Below are 16945 nucleotides of genomic sequence, written 5' to 3' on the forward strand. Positions count from 1 at the left end.
TTAAGAACAGTTACTATCCCTCAACCAACAGGTTCTTGAACAAAAGGGGATAGCTACACTCATTTAAGAACACTGTTATATTGTTATTTCATGCTTGTTATTTATTGCTATTTATTTACAGCTGCATTTGCCCAGTTTGTTTACAGTTAACAGTTCCTGATGTTTACAGTTACTGTTCTAAAGATTTGCCACATATGCCCGCAGAAAAAGGATCTCAAAGATGTATGGTGACATATATGTACTCTGATAATAAATTTTTACTTTGAAGTAATACTAAGAACATTGTTGTGGGGGTGGAACTGGACTCTCTCACGGTGGTGTCTGAAAAGAGGATGCTGTCTAAGTTGCATGCCATCTTGGTCAATGTCTCCCATCCACTACATTATGTACTGGGTGGGCACAGGAGTACATTCAGCCAGAGACTCATTCCACCGAGATGCAGCACAGAGCGTCATAGGAAGTCATTCCTGCCTGTGGCCATCAAACTTTACAACTCCTCCCTTGGAGGGTCAGACACCCTGAGCCAATAGGCTGGTCCTGGACTTATTTCATAATTTACTGGTATAATTTACATATTACTATTTAACTATTTATGGTTCTATTACTATTTATTATTTATGGTGCAACTGTAATGAAAACCAATTTCCCCCGGGATCAATAAATTATGTCTATGACTATTAGTTGTGGATTCCATAAGATATAAAAGTCCTTGAAGGTGAGTCCATAGGTTGTGTTCAGTGATCATTTGAGGTGGGTGAATCAGAATCAGATTTATTATCACCAGCATATGTCGTGAAATTTGTTACCCACACTGGTTCAGGAGCCTGATGATTGAAGAGTAATAACTATTCAGCACTTTAAAATGAAATGATCAAATTCCTGTTGCTTAATGGAGAAGACATTATTCATGTAGAACGATGATGAGGATATTTTTGCGTTGACTTTTCAGTGTGGCATATAACTGCAGTGCTCACTTGCAGTTAATAATGTTTGTCCTCCTATTCCCTGAGTTGCCATATTATTATGCCTGGAGCTAAAAAGCTTGTGAAAACTGATGAGAAGAAATGGGTTTTTATTCTCTCAAGTACGTTATATCCTAATGTAACTTCAGTTACTTCTCGAATTTCCCTTTTTAGTAAGGATCATTATTGTATGTCAAATTTGAAACTTGCTAAGTTTACACTTGGAAGCCACACAATAGTGTTTCGGTACTAATTTAGTGTACTAATTTATTACACTACATCCTGTATAAGCATTCCAGATCCTCATCATAATTTTCCTTTTATCCTATAAAACCATTCTGTCCATGTCCTCTAAAATAAGCTTTGGTAAATGTAAATTCAGCTAATTAATCTCCTATTGGAAGGAAGCAAATGCAGGTATAAAAGAGGCTTGTTTTGAAAATAAGACTGCCCAACCATCCACATCAAATATCTTAAAATATCAGAAAGAACTGGCAAGTGTCCTGAAGTCTGCACTGCTAAAACCTAGCTCAGTCATGTTCTAGAAGTTACGATAAAACATTTTTATTGTTAGACTATGTTGCTACATTCCAAAGGTGTACAGGTTAGACTGATGTGGTTATATCACTGGTCCTGAAGAAGGGTCTCGGCCTGAAACATGATTGTTTACTCTTTTTCAGTCCTGATGAATGGTCTCAGCCCAAAACATTGACTGTTTACTCTTTTCTGTCCTGATGAAGGGCTTTGACCCAAAAGTCAACTGTTTACTCTTTTCCATAGATGCTGCCTGGCCTGCTGAGTTTCTCCAGCATTTTGTGTGTGTTGCTTTCAACCTCTTACATCTGCAGATTTTCTTTCTTTGTGATATCACTGGGCTTTATATTACTGGATAACAGCTTAATTTCAATACTACTGCACATGCTGGAGGTCTACTATATAAATTGCTGAAAATACACAGGTAGTCAGGCAGCTTCTGTGGCTATATGCATAGCTATGCTCTTTGGCGTTGACAGCCTTTAAGTTCAATCTAAACCCTTCCTTCCTACATAGTTCTCTATTTCTCTAATATCCATATGCCTATTTAAGAGTTTCTTAAATGCCCTTAATATATCTGCCATTACCTGCACCCATTTCACTCAACCACACTCTGTAAAAACTTAACTCTGATATTCCCCCCACCTTTACTTTCCTCCTATCATCGTAAAATTATGCCAATAATGTTAATGTTTTGGTTTGATAACATTTGATTACAATTCTGTTCCTGTCTTCACAGATGCTGAATCCAACCTGATGAGTATTCTGTTTTCTTTTCAATGTTAGTATTCCCATTCATCGTTCAGTAAGCATTTATAAAATTGACATTATCTAAATGGATGCAATGCACTTTGTTTTAAAAGCCACAAATGAGTTAACACATCTGACTAGAACTAATTAATGGCAGTTTAAATTACATCAGCTGCTAATTAACATTGAAGGAATGTATAGAAAATGAAGCTCTAATTTCAAAATGTCTCCCATGAATGCACCAGTAGCTATAAAAGACGGTGATACTGATTATCACATAGGTAATCATTCCTTGGTGATCTGAATGTAATGTGGAAACCAAATGTTTTTTTTTTCACAACTTGCTAGACATATGTAAATTAATTTTAAATATTCTGAGCAAGTCCATAAAATGAAATTTAAAGGGTGGATGTGGAACTGCATAGTTATTCGTATAGTCTTGTAGGCTGGGCAGAAAGTCAAGAACTTTATAAATGCTAGCACCTCCTAAAACTGGATTCTTAAAGTTGTATAGGATTTGTCATTTTCAATTTGGTTACCTCAAGACATGCTATGATGTCAGAGGTGCTATATAAATGTAGTTATTGAGGTGGAGGACTGTAATGATCTTTTTAAGTTACATTTCCTAATCAATAAAGCTAAATACATTCTGACTTAATACACAAAGAACATCATGTAACTCTTTGTTTGTATCTCCCTCCTCCCCACCTCCACAAACTCCATTATCCCTTCCCCAAATACAAGCTTCATGGATGCAAAAATTGAAAGAAAATCCAGTGTTTTCTTTCTTTTATGACTTAACCTTTCCTTCTGCCAATCAGGAATTGTGTCAGAATCTTATATCAGCGTGAAGAGAATTGTTATTTTTTCTTTAGTTGATTTCATTGGAAAGGCATCAAATCTTTCTTCGAAGATCTGCAGACTTTTTCTCTTTCCTTATTCCTGTCACTTGCTGTCTTCCCCACTGCCACCCTCTGTCACTGTTCATATTCTATTCTTTTGTTTTGTAAAGGATTATGATTAAGTTATTAATCTTCATTGTAAAGCCACTTTAATATGTTTTATAGAGCTAAAGGGCACTTCATAATTTTTGGTTTTCTTTTCTTTGAATCAAGAACAAAACTTGTGGGTTTTAGGCATACCCTAACATCACAGACAGTCAACATTGGTAAAGTACTGTATGATTCCTGAAAACTAAAAAACTTCAGTTTCAAGGTGTCTGACTGCAAGGAACACGAAGCTTATACTCTCACTAATGTGCAGTTCAAATCCCTGAGCTGCCAATCACAACCCACATGTTTTATGTGCTTGGGTGAGTTTCTAGTCCACACTGCTAGGAGCAGTACTCTTAGATATGAGCCACCTTATCGCATCAACAATGAAGGGGTGGAAGAATGTCAGGACGTACTTCAGTGATACACTATCCCGATTTGATATCATTACAGCAGAAATCTCCGGATGAAGTTTGCTATATAGAAGTGGTGTGTAACCCAAAGGAATGTGAGACGAATAAATGAAAGTCCAGCTTTTAATGGAATTCCACTTTTTTTTTGATAGGCTAAAATGCCCTGGTAAACGAGAGGCTAAAAGCTTGCTAGAGAAGCTGCGATGGGTTACTTTAGGATACCATTACAACTGGGAAACAAAGGTAATTTTTCTCTATGACTAAAAGAGCATTTTAAGAAAACATCTATTAAGTAACTATTATCAAGCAAAAGGCCTTTTTATCAAGTTCCGTTTTTTTTTGTGGTTTCTTCCCTATCCAGCTCCTAGTCGCTTGTCAACTTCGCACTTAGTTGATAGCAAAGTTAACCAAAGTCATAGAACACTACAGCACAGAAACAGGCTCTAAGGCCCATCTAATCCATGCAAACTGTTCTGCCTAATCAAACTATTATTCTGCCCATCAATCTACAACCGACCATGGCCCTCCATACCCATCCCATCCATGTACCTATTCAAATTTCTCTTAAATGTTGAAATGAAACCCACGCTTCTACAGGAAGCTCGTTCTAAACTCGCACCACTCTCTGAGTGAAGAAGTTTCCCCTCATGTTTCCCTTAAATATTTCACTTTTCACTCTTATCCCATGATCTCTAGTTTTAGTCTCACCCAACCTCTGGAAAAAGCCTGCTTACATTAACGCAATATCCCCCTCATAATTTTGTAGGCCTCTGTCAGATCTCCCCTCATTTTCCTATGCTCCAGGGAATAAAGTCCTCACCTATTCAAGCTTTCCCTATAAATCTGGTCCTCAAGACCTAGCAACACACATCAAAGTTGCTGGTGAACACAGCAGGCCAGGCAGCATCTCTAGGAAGAGGTACGGTGGATGTTTCGGTCCGAGACCCTTCATCAGGACTCATCTTCTCTTCCTGCGAAGCCTCAAGACCTAGCAACATCTTTGTAAATTTTCTTTGCACTCTTTCAACCTTATTGATATTATTCCTGTATGTAGGTGACCAGAGCTGCACACAATGCTCCAAATTAAGCGTCACCAACATCCTATACGATTTCAACCTAACATCCCAACTCCTCTGCTAAATATTTTGATTTATGAAGGCGAATATGCTGAAAGCTCTCCTTACGACCCTATCTACCTGTGATGTCACTTCCAAGGAATTATGAATTTGTATTCTCAGATCTCTCTGTTCTACTGTACTCAGTGCCTACTGTTTGCCATGTAAATCCTACTCTAGTTTGTCCTCCCAAAATTTAACACTTCACACTTGTCTGCATTAAATTTCATCTGCCATTTCTTAGCACAGTGTAGACCCTCAATCTTTGAGTCATCCGCAAAATTGCTGATCCAGTTTACTGCATTATCATCCAGTTTGTTGATATAGACGACAAACAACAACAGACCCATCACCAATCCCTGCAGCACACCACTAATCACAGGCATCCATTCCGAGAAGTAGCCATCTACTACCGCTCTCTAGCTTCTCCCGCAAAGCCAATATTGAATCTATTTTACTACCTCATCCTGAATGCCAAGCAACTGAACCTTCTTGACCAACCTCTTGGAATCCACTTCATTCACTGAGGAGAAGCCCTTGCTCAGTAACCTCTCCTACTCTCACAAATTCATCCCAGCAATCTTAGTCATCCAAGTTATATGGTTATGGTTATAAGTAATTTCTTTTACTCTGCAAATATTTTTGAACTACAGTCCACTGCTACTATCCAGGATGTTCAGAGTCTTCCTGTGTCCTCTTCTGTACTCCCGTTTCACCTATGACTGCGTTCCTGTACATGGTTCTAACTCCATAATCAAGTTCGCAGACGACACCATGGTGGTTGGCCTGATCAGAGGGGATGACGAGACAGCCTACAGGGATGAAGTCCAGCACCTGGCCATGTGGTGTGCCGACAACAACCTGGCCCTCAACACCCAGAAGATCAAGGAGATCATTGTGGACTTTAGGCATGCCAGGAGCCACACTCACATCCCCATCTACATCAACGGAGCTGTAGTGGAGCGTGTATCAAGCTTCAAATTCATTGGTGTCCACATTTCCGAGGATCTCACCTGGTCCCTGAACTCCTCCATCCTGATCAAAAAGGCGCAACAGCACCTTTATTTCCTGCGGAGCATGAAGAAAGCTCACTTCTGTCCCAGGATACTGACGGACTTTTACCACTATACCATTGAGAGCATACTCACCAACTGCATCTCAGTATGATATCGCAATTGTCCCATAACAGACCACAAAGCACTCCAGCGTGTGATGAAAACTGCCCAGAGGATTATCGGCACCCAATTGCCCACTGTTGAGAATATCTACCATAAGCACTGCCTGGGCAGGACAAAAAGCATTATCAAGGATGCATCTCACCCTAACCATGGACTTTTTAACTCTCCTCCCATCCGGTAGGCACTACAGGAGCCTCCGCTCCTGCACCAGCAGGCACAGGAAGAGCTTCTTCCCTGAGGCTGTGACCCTGCTGAACCTCACATCACAGCGCTAAGCAGTATTGACCCATATTGTACTGTCTCAGTACTTTTATATTTGTGTGCTGTTGCACTTACTTTTTATTCGCAGTTATTTTGTAAATAACACTATTCTTTGCATTTCTGGTCAGATGCTAACTGCATTTCATTGGCTTTGTATCTGTACTCGGCACAATGACAAAGTTGAATCTAATCTAATCTTGGCCTACTAAGGGTCTGGACAGGAAAAAGAAGGAGGCATATGTTAGGTACAGGTAGCTGGGTTCAAGCCAGTCCCTTGAGAACTGTAAGGGACGTAGGAGTGTAATTAAGAAGGAACTTCATCGTCATCATTATGTGTCGTTTCATATGATGTAGGCAATCATAAATGGTGACCGTGATTGTTCTTGTCAAGTTTTTCTATAGAAACGATTTTCCATTGTCTTCTTCTGGGCAGTGTCTTTACAAGACGAGTGATCCTAGCCATTAACAATACGCTTCAGGGATTTGTCTGCCTGGCATCTGGTCACACAACCAAAACTTGTGGTAGGCACCAGTTGCTCATACAACCATCCACCAACTGCTCCCATGATTTCACATGATTGTGATCGCGGGGGTGGGGGGGGGGCGGTGTGTTAAGCAGGTGCTACACATTTCCCAAGAGTGACATGCAGGCTAACGGAGTGAAGGAGCACCTTACACCTCCTTTGGAAGAGACATATCCCCACCACACCACCCAAAAATGAAATTACAAAGGCAAAGATGGACTATGAGACAGATGAAGGAGAGCACCAGGGATTCTGCAGATGCTGGAAACTTTGAGCAACACACACAGTGTGCTGGAGGGACTCAGCACATCATGCAGCATCTCTGGAGGGGAATAAATGGCCATCTTTTTCAGGCCAAGGTGCTTCATCAAAACAGTCTAAGCCCGATAAAGCTGGCCATTTATTCCCCTCCAGAGATGCTGACTGACTCTCAGCTCAAATGTTTATTCCTCTCCAGGGAATTAAGGAGAATCCTAAAAGAATCTGTAAGCATACAAACTCAGTGTTTTAGGAACAATATCTTCCCCATCACCATCAGATTTCTCAATGGTCAATGAATCCATGAACACCACCTTGCTATTTGTCTTTTAACACTAGGAGGACAAGAGTCCAAGCCCTTCTTTGTACACTCAGAGGTGTGTGCTAGCGCCAGTGCTCCTTAACATCTTCCTCTTGTGTGTTACCAAGCTTCTCCACAACAAAATTGAAGACAGCAGCGATGTGGCAGTGGACGTCAGATTAGATGGCAACCTCTTTGACATCAGGAGGCTCCACACAACCGCCAAACTCCATAGAGAGTGGGTCCTGGAGCTGCAGTATGCAGACAACTGTGCTCTTGTGGCCCATACTCCGGAGGATATTCAGACTGTCCGGGCTGTGGCGGTGAGAGCGTAGAGCAGGATGGGGCTGACTGTCAATACCACCAAGACAGAAGTGGTTTGCCAATGGAGTACCAGTGTCCCACCCACTCTACCTGCCTTCACTGTTAGTGATGAAAAGCTGTCAGTAGTGCCATCTTTCAACTATCTGGGGAGCATTCTCTCTGAGGATAGCAGCATTGACAACGACATCCAGAGCCACATTAAACAGGTATCAGCTGCCTTTGGGAGACTTCAGTGTAGAGTCTTCCAGAACAGGAGCCTTCGTCCCTCCACAAAGGTCACCGTATACCAAGCGGTCTGTGTCATCACCCTCCTTTATAGCTGTGAAGCTTGGGTAACCTACAGCCGTCACATCAAGTCCTTGGAGCGCTTCCACATAAGCTGCCTCCAGCACATCCTGGGAATTACCTGGCATGAGCGGGTGCCTCACACTGAAATATTTGTAAAGACCAACTGCAGGATATTGAGGCCATGATCACCCAGTGTCAGCTGCAGTGGCTGGGGCAAGTGATAAGGATGCCCCCATGTCAGCTACCCCGCAGAGTGTTATACCGCCAGCTACATGATGGTCGACGCTCAGCTGGAGGGCCGAAGAAGCGCCATAAGGATCAGATGAAGAATGCTTTAAGGAAGAGCAAAATCAGACCCGAGGACCTGGAGGATGTTGCTGCTGACCGTACCACTTGGCGACAGCTGTGTAGGGACGGGGTTCGAATTCTGGAGATGGAAAGAACAACCAGAAGGCAGCAGAAGAGAGCCAGGAGAAATGCAGCCAGGGTTGCCACCACATGTCCCACTTGTATTAGAGCTTGTGGGTCCAGGATAGGACTGTATAGTCATCAAAGATCTCACCGTTAAAGGAGTGGACGTCGTCATCGGATTTCGATGGACATCTGAAGAAAAGTTATTTACTTTTATTGGAACTTACAGTAACTTGTTATACTTGGACTGTACTGCTGCCACAAAACATCAAATTTCACAACTTATGTCAGTGGCAATAAACTTGATTCTGTTTCTAAAGCAAATTAGGAGCAAAAAGTAAGGGAAGAGAATACTGTAGGTCCCTTTAAGGATCAGTGGAGTTGTCTATGTTTGGAGCCTCATGTAATCGATGATCTTCAGTTATAATGTCGTCAGTATTTTCTGGAGGACTTGGAAGCTCCTGACAGATGAGGTGGATGTTCACGATCTTTTTCCCAGAGGAGAGCCTATAACAAGAGGACATAGGTTTAAGTTGAGCAAGGAAAGATTTAAGAGGGACCTGAGGGGCAGTGTTTTTCACTCAGAGTGTGGTGGGTATATGGAACAAGCAGCCAGAGAAAGAGAGAAAAACAAGTACAATTAAAATCAGAATCAGGTTTAATATCACCAGCATATGTCATGAAATTTGTTGTCTTTGCAGCAACAGTACAATACTATACATAATAATAGAAAAAAATATATAATGTATATATAATAGTTAAATAGATAGTTCAAAAATAAAAACTGAAAAAGAAGTGTGGTAGTGTTCATGGGTTCAATGTCCATTCAGAAATTGGATGGTAGAGGGGAATAAGCTGTTTTTGATCATTGAGTATGTGCCTTCAGGCTTTTGTAGCTCCTCCTGGGTGATGGGGGTCCTCAACAATGGATGCCGCTTTGTTGAGGCATCACTCGTTGAAGATGTCCTGGATACTACAGAGGCTAGTGCCCACGATTGAGCTGACTAAGTTTACAACTCTCAGCAGCTTATTTCAATCCTAGGCAGTAGCTCCCCCCACCCCCCATACCAGACAGCGATACAGCCAGTTAGTACGCTCTCCGTGATACACCTGTAGAAATTTGCGAGTATTATTGGTGACATACCAAATCTCTTCAAACTCCTAATGAAGTACAGTTGATGTCGTGCCTTCTTTGTAGCTGAATGGATATGTTGGATCCAGGATAGATCCTCAGAGATATTGACACCCAGGAACTTGAAATTGCTCACACTTTCCAGCTCTGATCCCTCTATGAGGACTGGTCTTACCATTTCTGAAGTCCACAATCAGTTCTTTGTAGTTCTTGACAATGAGTGTAAGCTTACAACACTTAATTGACATTTAGGCAGATATACAAATAATAATTAACCCTAACAGTATGTCTTTGGAATGTGGGAGGAAACCAGAGCACCCGGAGGAAAACCATGCAGTCTTGGGGAGAACATACAAACTTCTTACAGGCGGTGGTGGATATTGAACTCCGATCGGAGATAGTTGGCACTACTCTACCATCCCACCCCCTGCAGCCAGTGATAATGCTCCTTAAAGGGTTCTTTGCCATGGGTGCAATTGACTATCTTTTGGTCTTTCCATTCACAGAGGTATTCAGCTGAACACTACACAACATTTCCTGTAGACCTCGCATACCTGTCAGAACAGGTCGCAGCTGCTTGTGGCTTCCACCAGTTTAAGGCAGAAGCAGGAATATTGAACTATTATCATTTTGACTCTTCACTGGGTATTCATGTTGATGAATCTGAGATGGACTACTCCAAACCCCTCTTGTCATTCAGGTAAAGAAAAGTGAACAAAATACCACCATTTTATCTCTTTCTGAAAGCCTCTGCTGATCTTCATGGTCTGTGTCGGGTAATGTTTTTAGTGACAAAGTGCTAGTAATTGGAGGATAGTGGTTTAATATGACTGCCAAAAGAATCAGGGAAGAAATGTAGAAGAATGTATTCCTTATTTGTTTATGATCAGTAATATATTACATGGAAAATAATGTTACAATATTTTGAAAAATAATTGATAAATACATGAAGATTGAAAATTTACTGGATTTTTGGGGGAAATGGGGGGATACAGTGAATTGGAATGAGATGTAAATTCAGTTACACCCATTGCATTAGAAATCAAAAGGCTGCAAATGCTGGTAATCTAGAATAAAATGGAAAATGCTGGAAACACTTAACAAATCAGGTCCTATCTGTGGAAAGAAATAAAGAGTAAATGATTTATGTTCAAAATACGAGGGGGCATAATTTTAATGTGTTTGGAGGAAAGTTTAGGGGGAATGTCAAGGGTAAAAAATTTACACAGTGGTAGGTATGTGGAACGAGGGGTGGTGGTACAGGCAAATACATTAGGGGTGTTTAAGAGACTCTTAATCAAGCACATTGGTAGAAAAATGGAAGAAATGTGGTAGGGAAAGGTTAGGTTGATCTTAGACCAATCTTAAGTTAAAAGACCAGCACAACATCATGGGCCAACCTTTCATTGGAGCTGGGTCTCCAACTAAAGTATTAACTTGGTTCCTCTTTCCACAGATACTGTCTGACTTGCTACCATTTCTCAGCATTGTCTGCTTTTAGTTCTTTCAAAGAGCTGGTATGATGTGGGAGTTTCAGTCTTTGATTCAGGTGGTTTTGCTTAGATACTTTAAGATGAAGATTACTATTATTAGTACTGACTTCTGCTCCTCTATTTCTAGTGCATCAAGCCAGTAGCCTTAAGAACTATTTATTTCAACTTTTCGGCTTGATTTCCATCTCTCCAGGAGTGTTCATAGCATGGAAAAGGATTTTTCACTCCTTTCACCATCTTACCATGCACCAACCTCTATCTCTAAATCCCCCTTCTCCCTCTTCTCCTCCACCTACCTCCCCTCCAACCCTGTACCACCCTCACATCCTTTCCCACCTCACCAGGTTCCACATCACCTACCAGCCCATCTCAGCCGTACCTCTCACCTTCTTGTATTGGCTATCTTCCCTCTAAACCCTCAGTCTGATGCATCAGAGTCTTGACCTGAAACAGTGGCCATCCCTTTGCCTCTATAGCTGCTGCTAGACCTGCTGACTTTCCTCAGCAGTTTGCTGTTTTCACCAGATTCCAGCATCTGCAGTCTCTTGTGTCTCCAACGAAAAGAGCCTCTTATTTATGGTCTAAATGCCCTTTATTTATGCTAAGGTTTAGCCTCCACATCGTAATATACACAGACTTGAAAGGAGAACAGTTTGCAAACACTAAATTCAATTGAGCAAAGACTCTAAAGCTCTTCTTCAGCAACACTTGCAAAATATTTCATGACTTTGCGGACTGCAGGGAATTGTTAAGTGGAAGGAGGGAGCAATAAAAAACAGCATGTGAAAGTAATTCTACCATTTTGCAAAACACTGACCATTTCTAAACTTAAATTGCATTTTCTTCCACTGTTGCACAATTTCTATCTGTCAGTGCTTGACAATCTTGGTTTTCTAGCAGCCCCTTTCTGAAGGCAATAGGTGTCACACACATCATATCAGGAGAATCATTGCCATAACTGTTGCCTGAAGGGGGAAAGATCATGGGTACATGCTCAAATTCCATCAAAATGTTCTTGTCAAGGTTTTGTACAATCGACCTTCCAGATTCCAGTTCAACTACTGTTTAGGAAATGCTTCAGGCTAAAGAAGAATATTGATGCTTCATGAGAAGCAAACATTCTCAATATAGTCACACTGCCATTATATTGCTATTCTGAATGTAGAATGAAAATCCAGAGTCTTGGGCCAGATTTTCAGTGTAACATGATGATAAATACAAAAGAGTAATGATATATCATGTTTATTTTAAGACATCAATATTTGGATTTCTATTGATTCCTCACAAATTATAATCTATGTGATGATGTCTGTTCTGAATGCATTGTATGGCACTTGTCAGTTCTGTTTATTAGGTCCTTTTTTATGCTAACTTTTGTACTTTCTCCTTTCACCACAAGGTTATTTACTTTCACCTCTGCAACATTCCTCATAGCTACTACTGTCATGTCCCTCCTACCTATTTGGTTGCCTCATTTTCTGTCTCTCTTGGCAGTTCTCTGTCATTCACTCTGCTTAACCACATCTACACTGTGAAGTCTGGTTCTAGACCTTGGTTGAAGCTTATTTTGTTGACAGTTGGATCTTGCAGTGCACCCCTTATTCCTGTAATCCCTTTTGACCCTCAGACATTAATTACATCATTGTCATACCTCCACTGACTGTTAAGTGGAGAAAATTGGCAGGTTAAATATAACTGAAATTGTTAAATGTTCTCTCTCTCTCTCTCTCTCTCTCTCTCTATCTCTCTCTCTCTCTATCTATCTATCTCTCTATCTCTCTCTCTATCTATCTCTCTCTATCTATCTCTCTATCTCTATCTATCCATCTCTCTATCTATCTCTATCTCTTGTTCTATCTCTCGCTACCACTTCCTCTATCCCTTGCTCTCTCTGTGTCTCTATCTCTATCTCTCTCTATTTCTCTATCCCCATCTATATTTCTATCTCCATCTGTCTATCTCTCACTGTACCTATTTATCTATCTCTATCTCTATCTCTCCATCTTCCTCCTCCAGCTTTGGCCAGACTGCTGTGTTTCTTCTCGGAGGCCGGAAGAGGCAGGATCCTCCCCAGCCTTTGTTTATGCACAGCGGAGACATCATGGTCATGTCAGGCAGCAGCCGTCTTCTGTACCATGCAGTGCCCCGGATTATCCGTAATTTGGAAGGAGGGCCACTCCCCAGCTGTTTAGAAGGTACGAACCCCAGCAACAACCAGCAAAGCAACGAAGGTGACTGGGAAATCTGTGCTAAGTACCTGGAGACCTCCAGGGTGAACATGACTGTAAGGCAGGTGCTGGGAGTTGGACAAAGTTTCCCAGTCGAGTCAGACAGAGATACAAGAGAAGGCATCCAGCTATCCTCTTATCCTCAAGGCTACTTCATGGAGAGGAATTAACAAAAAATGGTCAGCACTGATATGGCATAGACTCCTTAATTCTTTTGACTATCCTTGGAGATTTTGTTGTGGAAGATTCATAGATGTCAAGCTGCCTCAGCTCTCTAGTTTACAAAATTCCTTTTCACATTTAAGGCCTTAAAATCAGATGGGAAAATGCCAAAGGGTTTTCTCGTACATTCTCCATCCACGCATGTTTTCTGCAATTGCAACCTTGGCTAATTTTGTGGGTTTTCCAGCCATATTTCTTCAATATGGCTGGAAAATTGTTGTAATGGTTGCACATTTATTTACAAAGAGGAATTGTGTTGTAACTGATGGCGATTTTGATAAAGAGGCACGTATTAAAAAAAAGCCCAATAGCTATTACATGATTGAATCTGATGAGAGCTTCAATTTTATACCATCTGAATAATAAAAAGTATTAATATATGGTTATTGACTTCACAGTTGCCTGAAATACTTCAATTAAATGCAAAATATAATGTCAGATTTTATATATGGGTCTTTTAAGTTCTTTATTCTGTAGTTCAGGAAGCCTTGCAAGCAGACAAAAACTGCATGAAAGAGGACTGTAAAACAAAGTAATAATGATGAAACAGCTGGTATTATCCTCACAATATTTTGCCACTAGCCTTGGTGCAGTGTGGGGAAAATACAAAGTAATCCACTTTGGAATTAATAGGTCTGAATCTATTAAATATGGGTGTTCTGAAATATCTGGGACTATTAATATGAGGAACACAGAATAACAGCATGCATGCTCACAAACATAATTTGGGAAACAAGTAGAATATTGATCAAAATACTGCAGTTACTAGAACTTTGAAAGAAAAATGCTAGAATTGGGATTGATGGAATGGGGTTGATTGGAACTGGCTTATATTGTCACATGTACCAAGGTACAATGAAAAGCTTGCCTTGCATACCATTCATAGAGATCAAATCTGTGCATTGAAGTAGAATAAGGGAAAAACAAGAGAATGCAGAATAAAGTGCAGTGCAGGTAAACAATAAGGTACAAAATCATAACAAGGTAACAAATCATAAATAAGAGAAAGTCTAAGATGTTGGAATCCAAAGCAACACACAAAAAATGCTGGAGGAACTCAGCAGGTCACACAGCATCTATGGAAAAGAATAGATAATGGATGTTTCATGCTGATCCCCTCCTGCAGGACTAAGAAGGCAGGGGGAAGTTGCCAGAATAAAAAGGTGAGGGGAGAGGAAGGAGGTCAGGGGCTGGAGAAGGTAGAATCTGATGGGAGAGAAGAGTGGACCATAGGGGAAAGAGAAGGAGGAGGGGACCCAGGTGGAAGTAATGGGAAAGTGAGAAGTAAAAGGTCAAAGTGGGAATTAGAGGAAGGGAGTGAGGGAATTTATTAGAGGCTACCCAAATGGAATATAAAGTGTTTCTCCTCCACCGAAAGGGTGGCCTCATCTTGGCACAAGAGGAGGCCATAGACCAACGTGTTGGAATGGGAATAGGAATGAAAATGTTCAGCCACCAGGAAGTCCCGCTTGTGGTGGATGGTGCAGAGGTGTTCAAAGAAGCAGTCCTCAATTTACAAAGGGTCTCACCAATGTAGAGGAGGCTGCATCGGGGGTACTGGACACAATAGACGACCCCAGCAGATTCGCAGGTGAAACGTTGCCTCACCTGGAAGGACTGCCTGAGCCCCTAAATGAAGGTGAGGGAGGAGGTGTATGGGCAGCTGTAGCACTTAGGCCACTTGCAGAGATAAGTGCTGGGAGGGAGATTAGTAGGGAGGGACAAATGGACGAGGGAAACACGGAGGGAGTGATCCATGTGGAAATCAGAGAGGGGAAAGTAAAGGTATGTTAAGTGGAAGGATCCCTTTGGAGATGGTGGGAGTTACAGAGGATAATGTGTTGAATGCAGAGGCTAATAGGGTGGTAGGTGAGGACAAGAGAGACTCTCATTTGAGACGCCGGGAAGGTGGGGTGAGCACAGATAGACAGGAAATGGAGGAGATGCGGGTCAGGGCAGAGTCAATAGTGGAGGAAGGGAAACCCCATTCTTTAAAGAAGAAGGACATCTCTGATATGGAAAGCCCAAACCTGGGAACAGATGTGGCAGAGGCAAAGGAACTGAGTAAAGGGAGTAGAATTTTTACAGGAGATAGAGTGGGAAGAGGTATAGTTGAGATAACCATAGGAATCAGTAGGGTTAGGGTTATGGTTACCTAACCACAGTTGGTGACAAAGAGATCAAGAAAGAGGAGGGAGGTGTCAGAGATGGACCAAGTGAATTTAAAGGCAGGGTGGAAGTTAGAGGCAAAGTTGAAATATTGACAAGCTCCACATGGGTGCATGAAACAATACCAGTGCTGTCACCATTGTAGCGAAGGAAGAAGGGGAATATAACCAGGGAAGGCTTTGAACATGGACTATTTTACATAGCCAGTGAAGAGGCAGGCATCGCTAGGACCCGTATGTGTGCCCATGGTTACCCCCCCTCCCCCAAGTCTGGAGAAATTGGGTAGTTTGTGAAATTCAGAGTCCACTTAATTCCACTAGAGAACTGTTCAATCATCTGTTTTAACAGTAGGATAAAAGCTGTCCGTGAGCCTGGTGGTACATGGTTTTAGGCTTTTGTATCTTCTGTCTGATGGGTGAAGAGAGAATCAGCAAGAAGGAGAGTTAACATTTCGGGTCCGGGTCCTTTCCACTAAAATGGAGTATTGACTGATGCACACAGTATGAGGTAAGGAGTATAAAAGCCCTTGAATATCAGCAAGAAATGGACAAGATGTATTTGATGCATTATCATTAAGCATGTAGATGCTAAGAATCATAGTACTTATTCAATTTTGTGGAACAGAGTGCCTGCTTGCAAAGGTGCTGTTACCGTGGCCCCAACACATATTAGCTTTTTGTTGCGATGGTCCGATTGGAGATCTTGATGTTTTACTGTTATGGGAGTTGACCCTCACCCTGCTACGTCTTCTAGTATGATGGCATAAGCTATTAATATTGGCATAGCAATCTACACACTCTGTGTGCATTTATCATTGACTGGTCCCACAAGAGCACCTTTGTCCATTAATAGGAATCAAGTTGATTGAACAACATTCTTTCTTTGGCTGAATCAAAGGTGGTGATGAATCAGCACATCGGAGGAAGATTGAAAACCTGGCTGAATGGTGCCACAACAACAACCTGTCACTCCATGTTAGCAAACCAAAGAGCTGATTATTGACCACAGGAGGAAGAAACTGGAGGTCCATAAGCCAGTCCTGATCAGGGGATTGGAGGGTCAGCAACGTTAAATTCCTCTGTGTTATCAATTTCATAGGGTCTGTCCTGGGCCCAGCACATAAATGCCATTACACAGCAGTGATCTACTTTCTGGGAAGTTTGCATAGGTTTGGCATGTCACCTTAAACTTTGACAAATTTCAATAGATATGCGGTGGATAGTGTACTGATTGGTTGCATCACAGCCTGGTATGAAACTCCAATGCCCTTGAATCCCAGGAGCTCTAGAGGGAATCCGCTCCCTCCCCCCCTTTCCTTCACCATTCCCTATCCCCTTTTCCCTCTCTCACCTTATCTCCTTGCCTGCCCATTGCCTCCCTCTGGTGCTCT

At 41.6% G+C, this 16945-nt stretch overlaps 1 protein-coding gene across 1 annotated transcript in view; it reads left to right on the forward strand.

The window, feature by feature from the left end:
- Positions 1 to 13827, forward strand: part of alkbh1 (alkB homolog 1, histone H2A dioxygenase) — a 51481-nt gene extending 37654 nt beyond the window's left edge. The window contains exons 4-6 of the mRNA XM_072273267.1: positions 3804 to 3894; positions 9950 to 10143; positions 12953 to 13827. Of these exons, the coding sequence (XP_072129368.1) occupies positions 3804 to 3894; positions 9950 to 10143; positions 12953 to 13334 (667 nt within the window). The 3' untranslated portion in view covers positions 13335 to 13827. The remainder of the gene's footprint in view (positions 1 to 3803; positions 3895 to 9949; positions 10144 to 12952) is intronic.
- Positions 13828 to 16945: the final 3118 nt, after the last annotated feature.

This window comes from Mobula birostris, chromosome 1 (genome assembly GCF_030028105.1).
Source record: "Mobula birostris isolate sMobBir1 chromosome 1, sMobBir1.hap1, whole genome shotgun sequence".
Taxonomy (NCBI): domain Eukaryota; kingdom Metazoa; phylum Chordata; class Chondrichthyes; order Myliobatiformes; family Myliobatidae; genus Mobula; species Mobula birostris.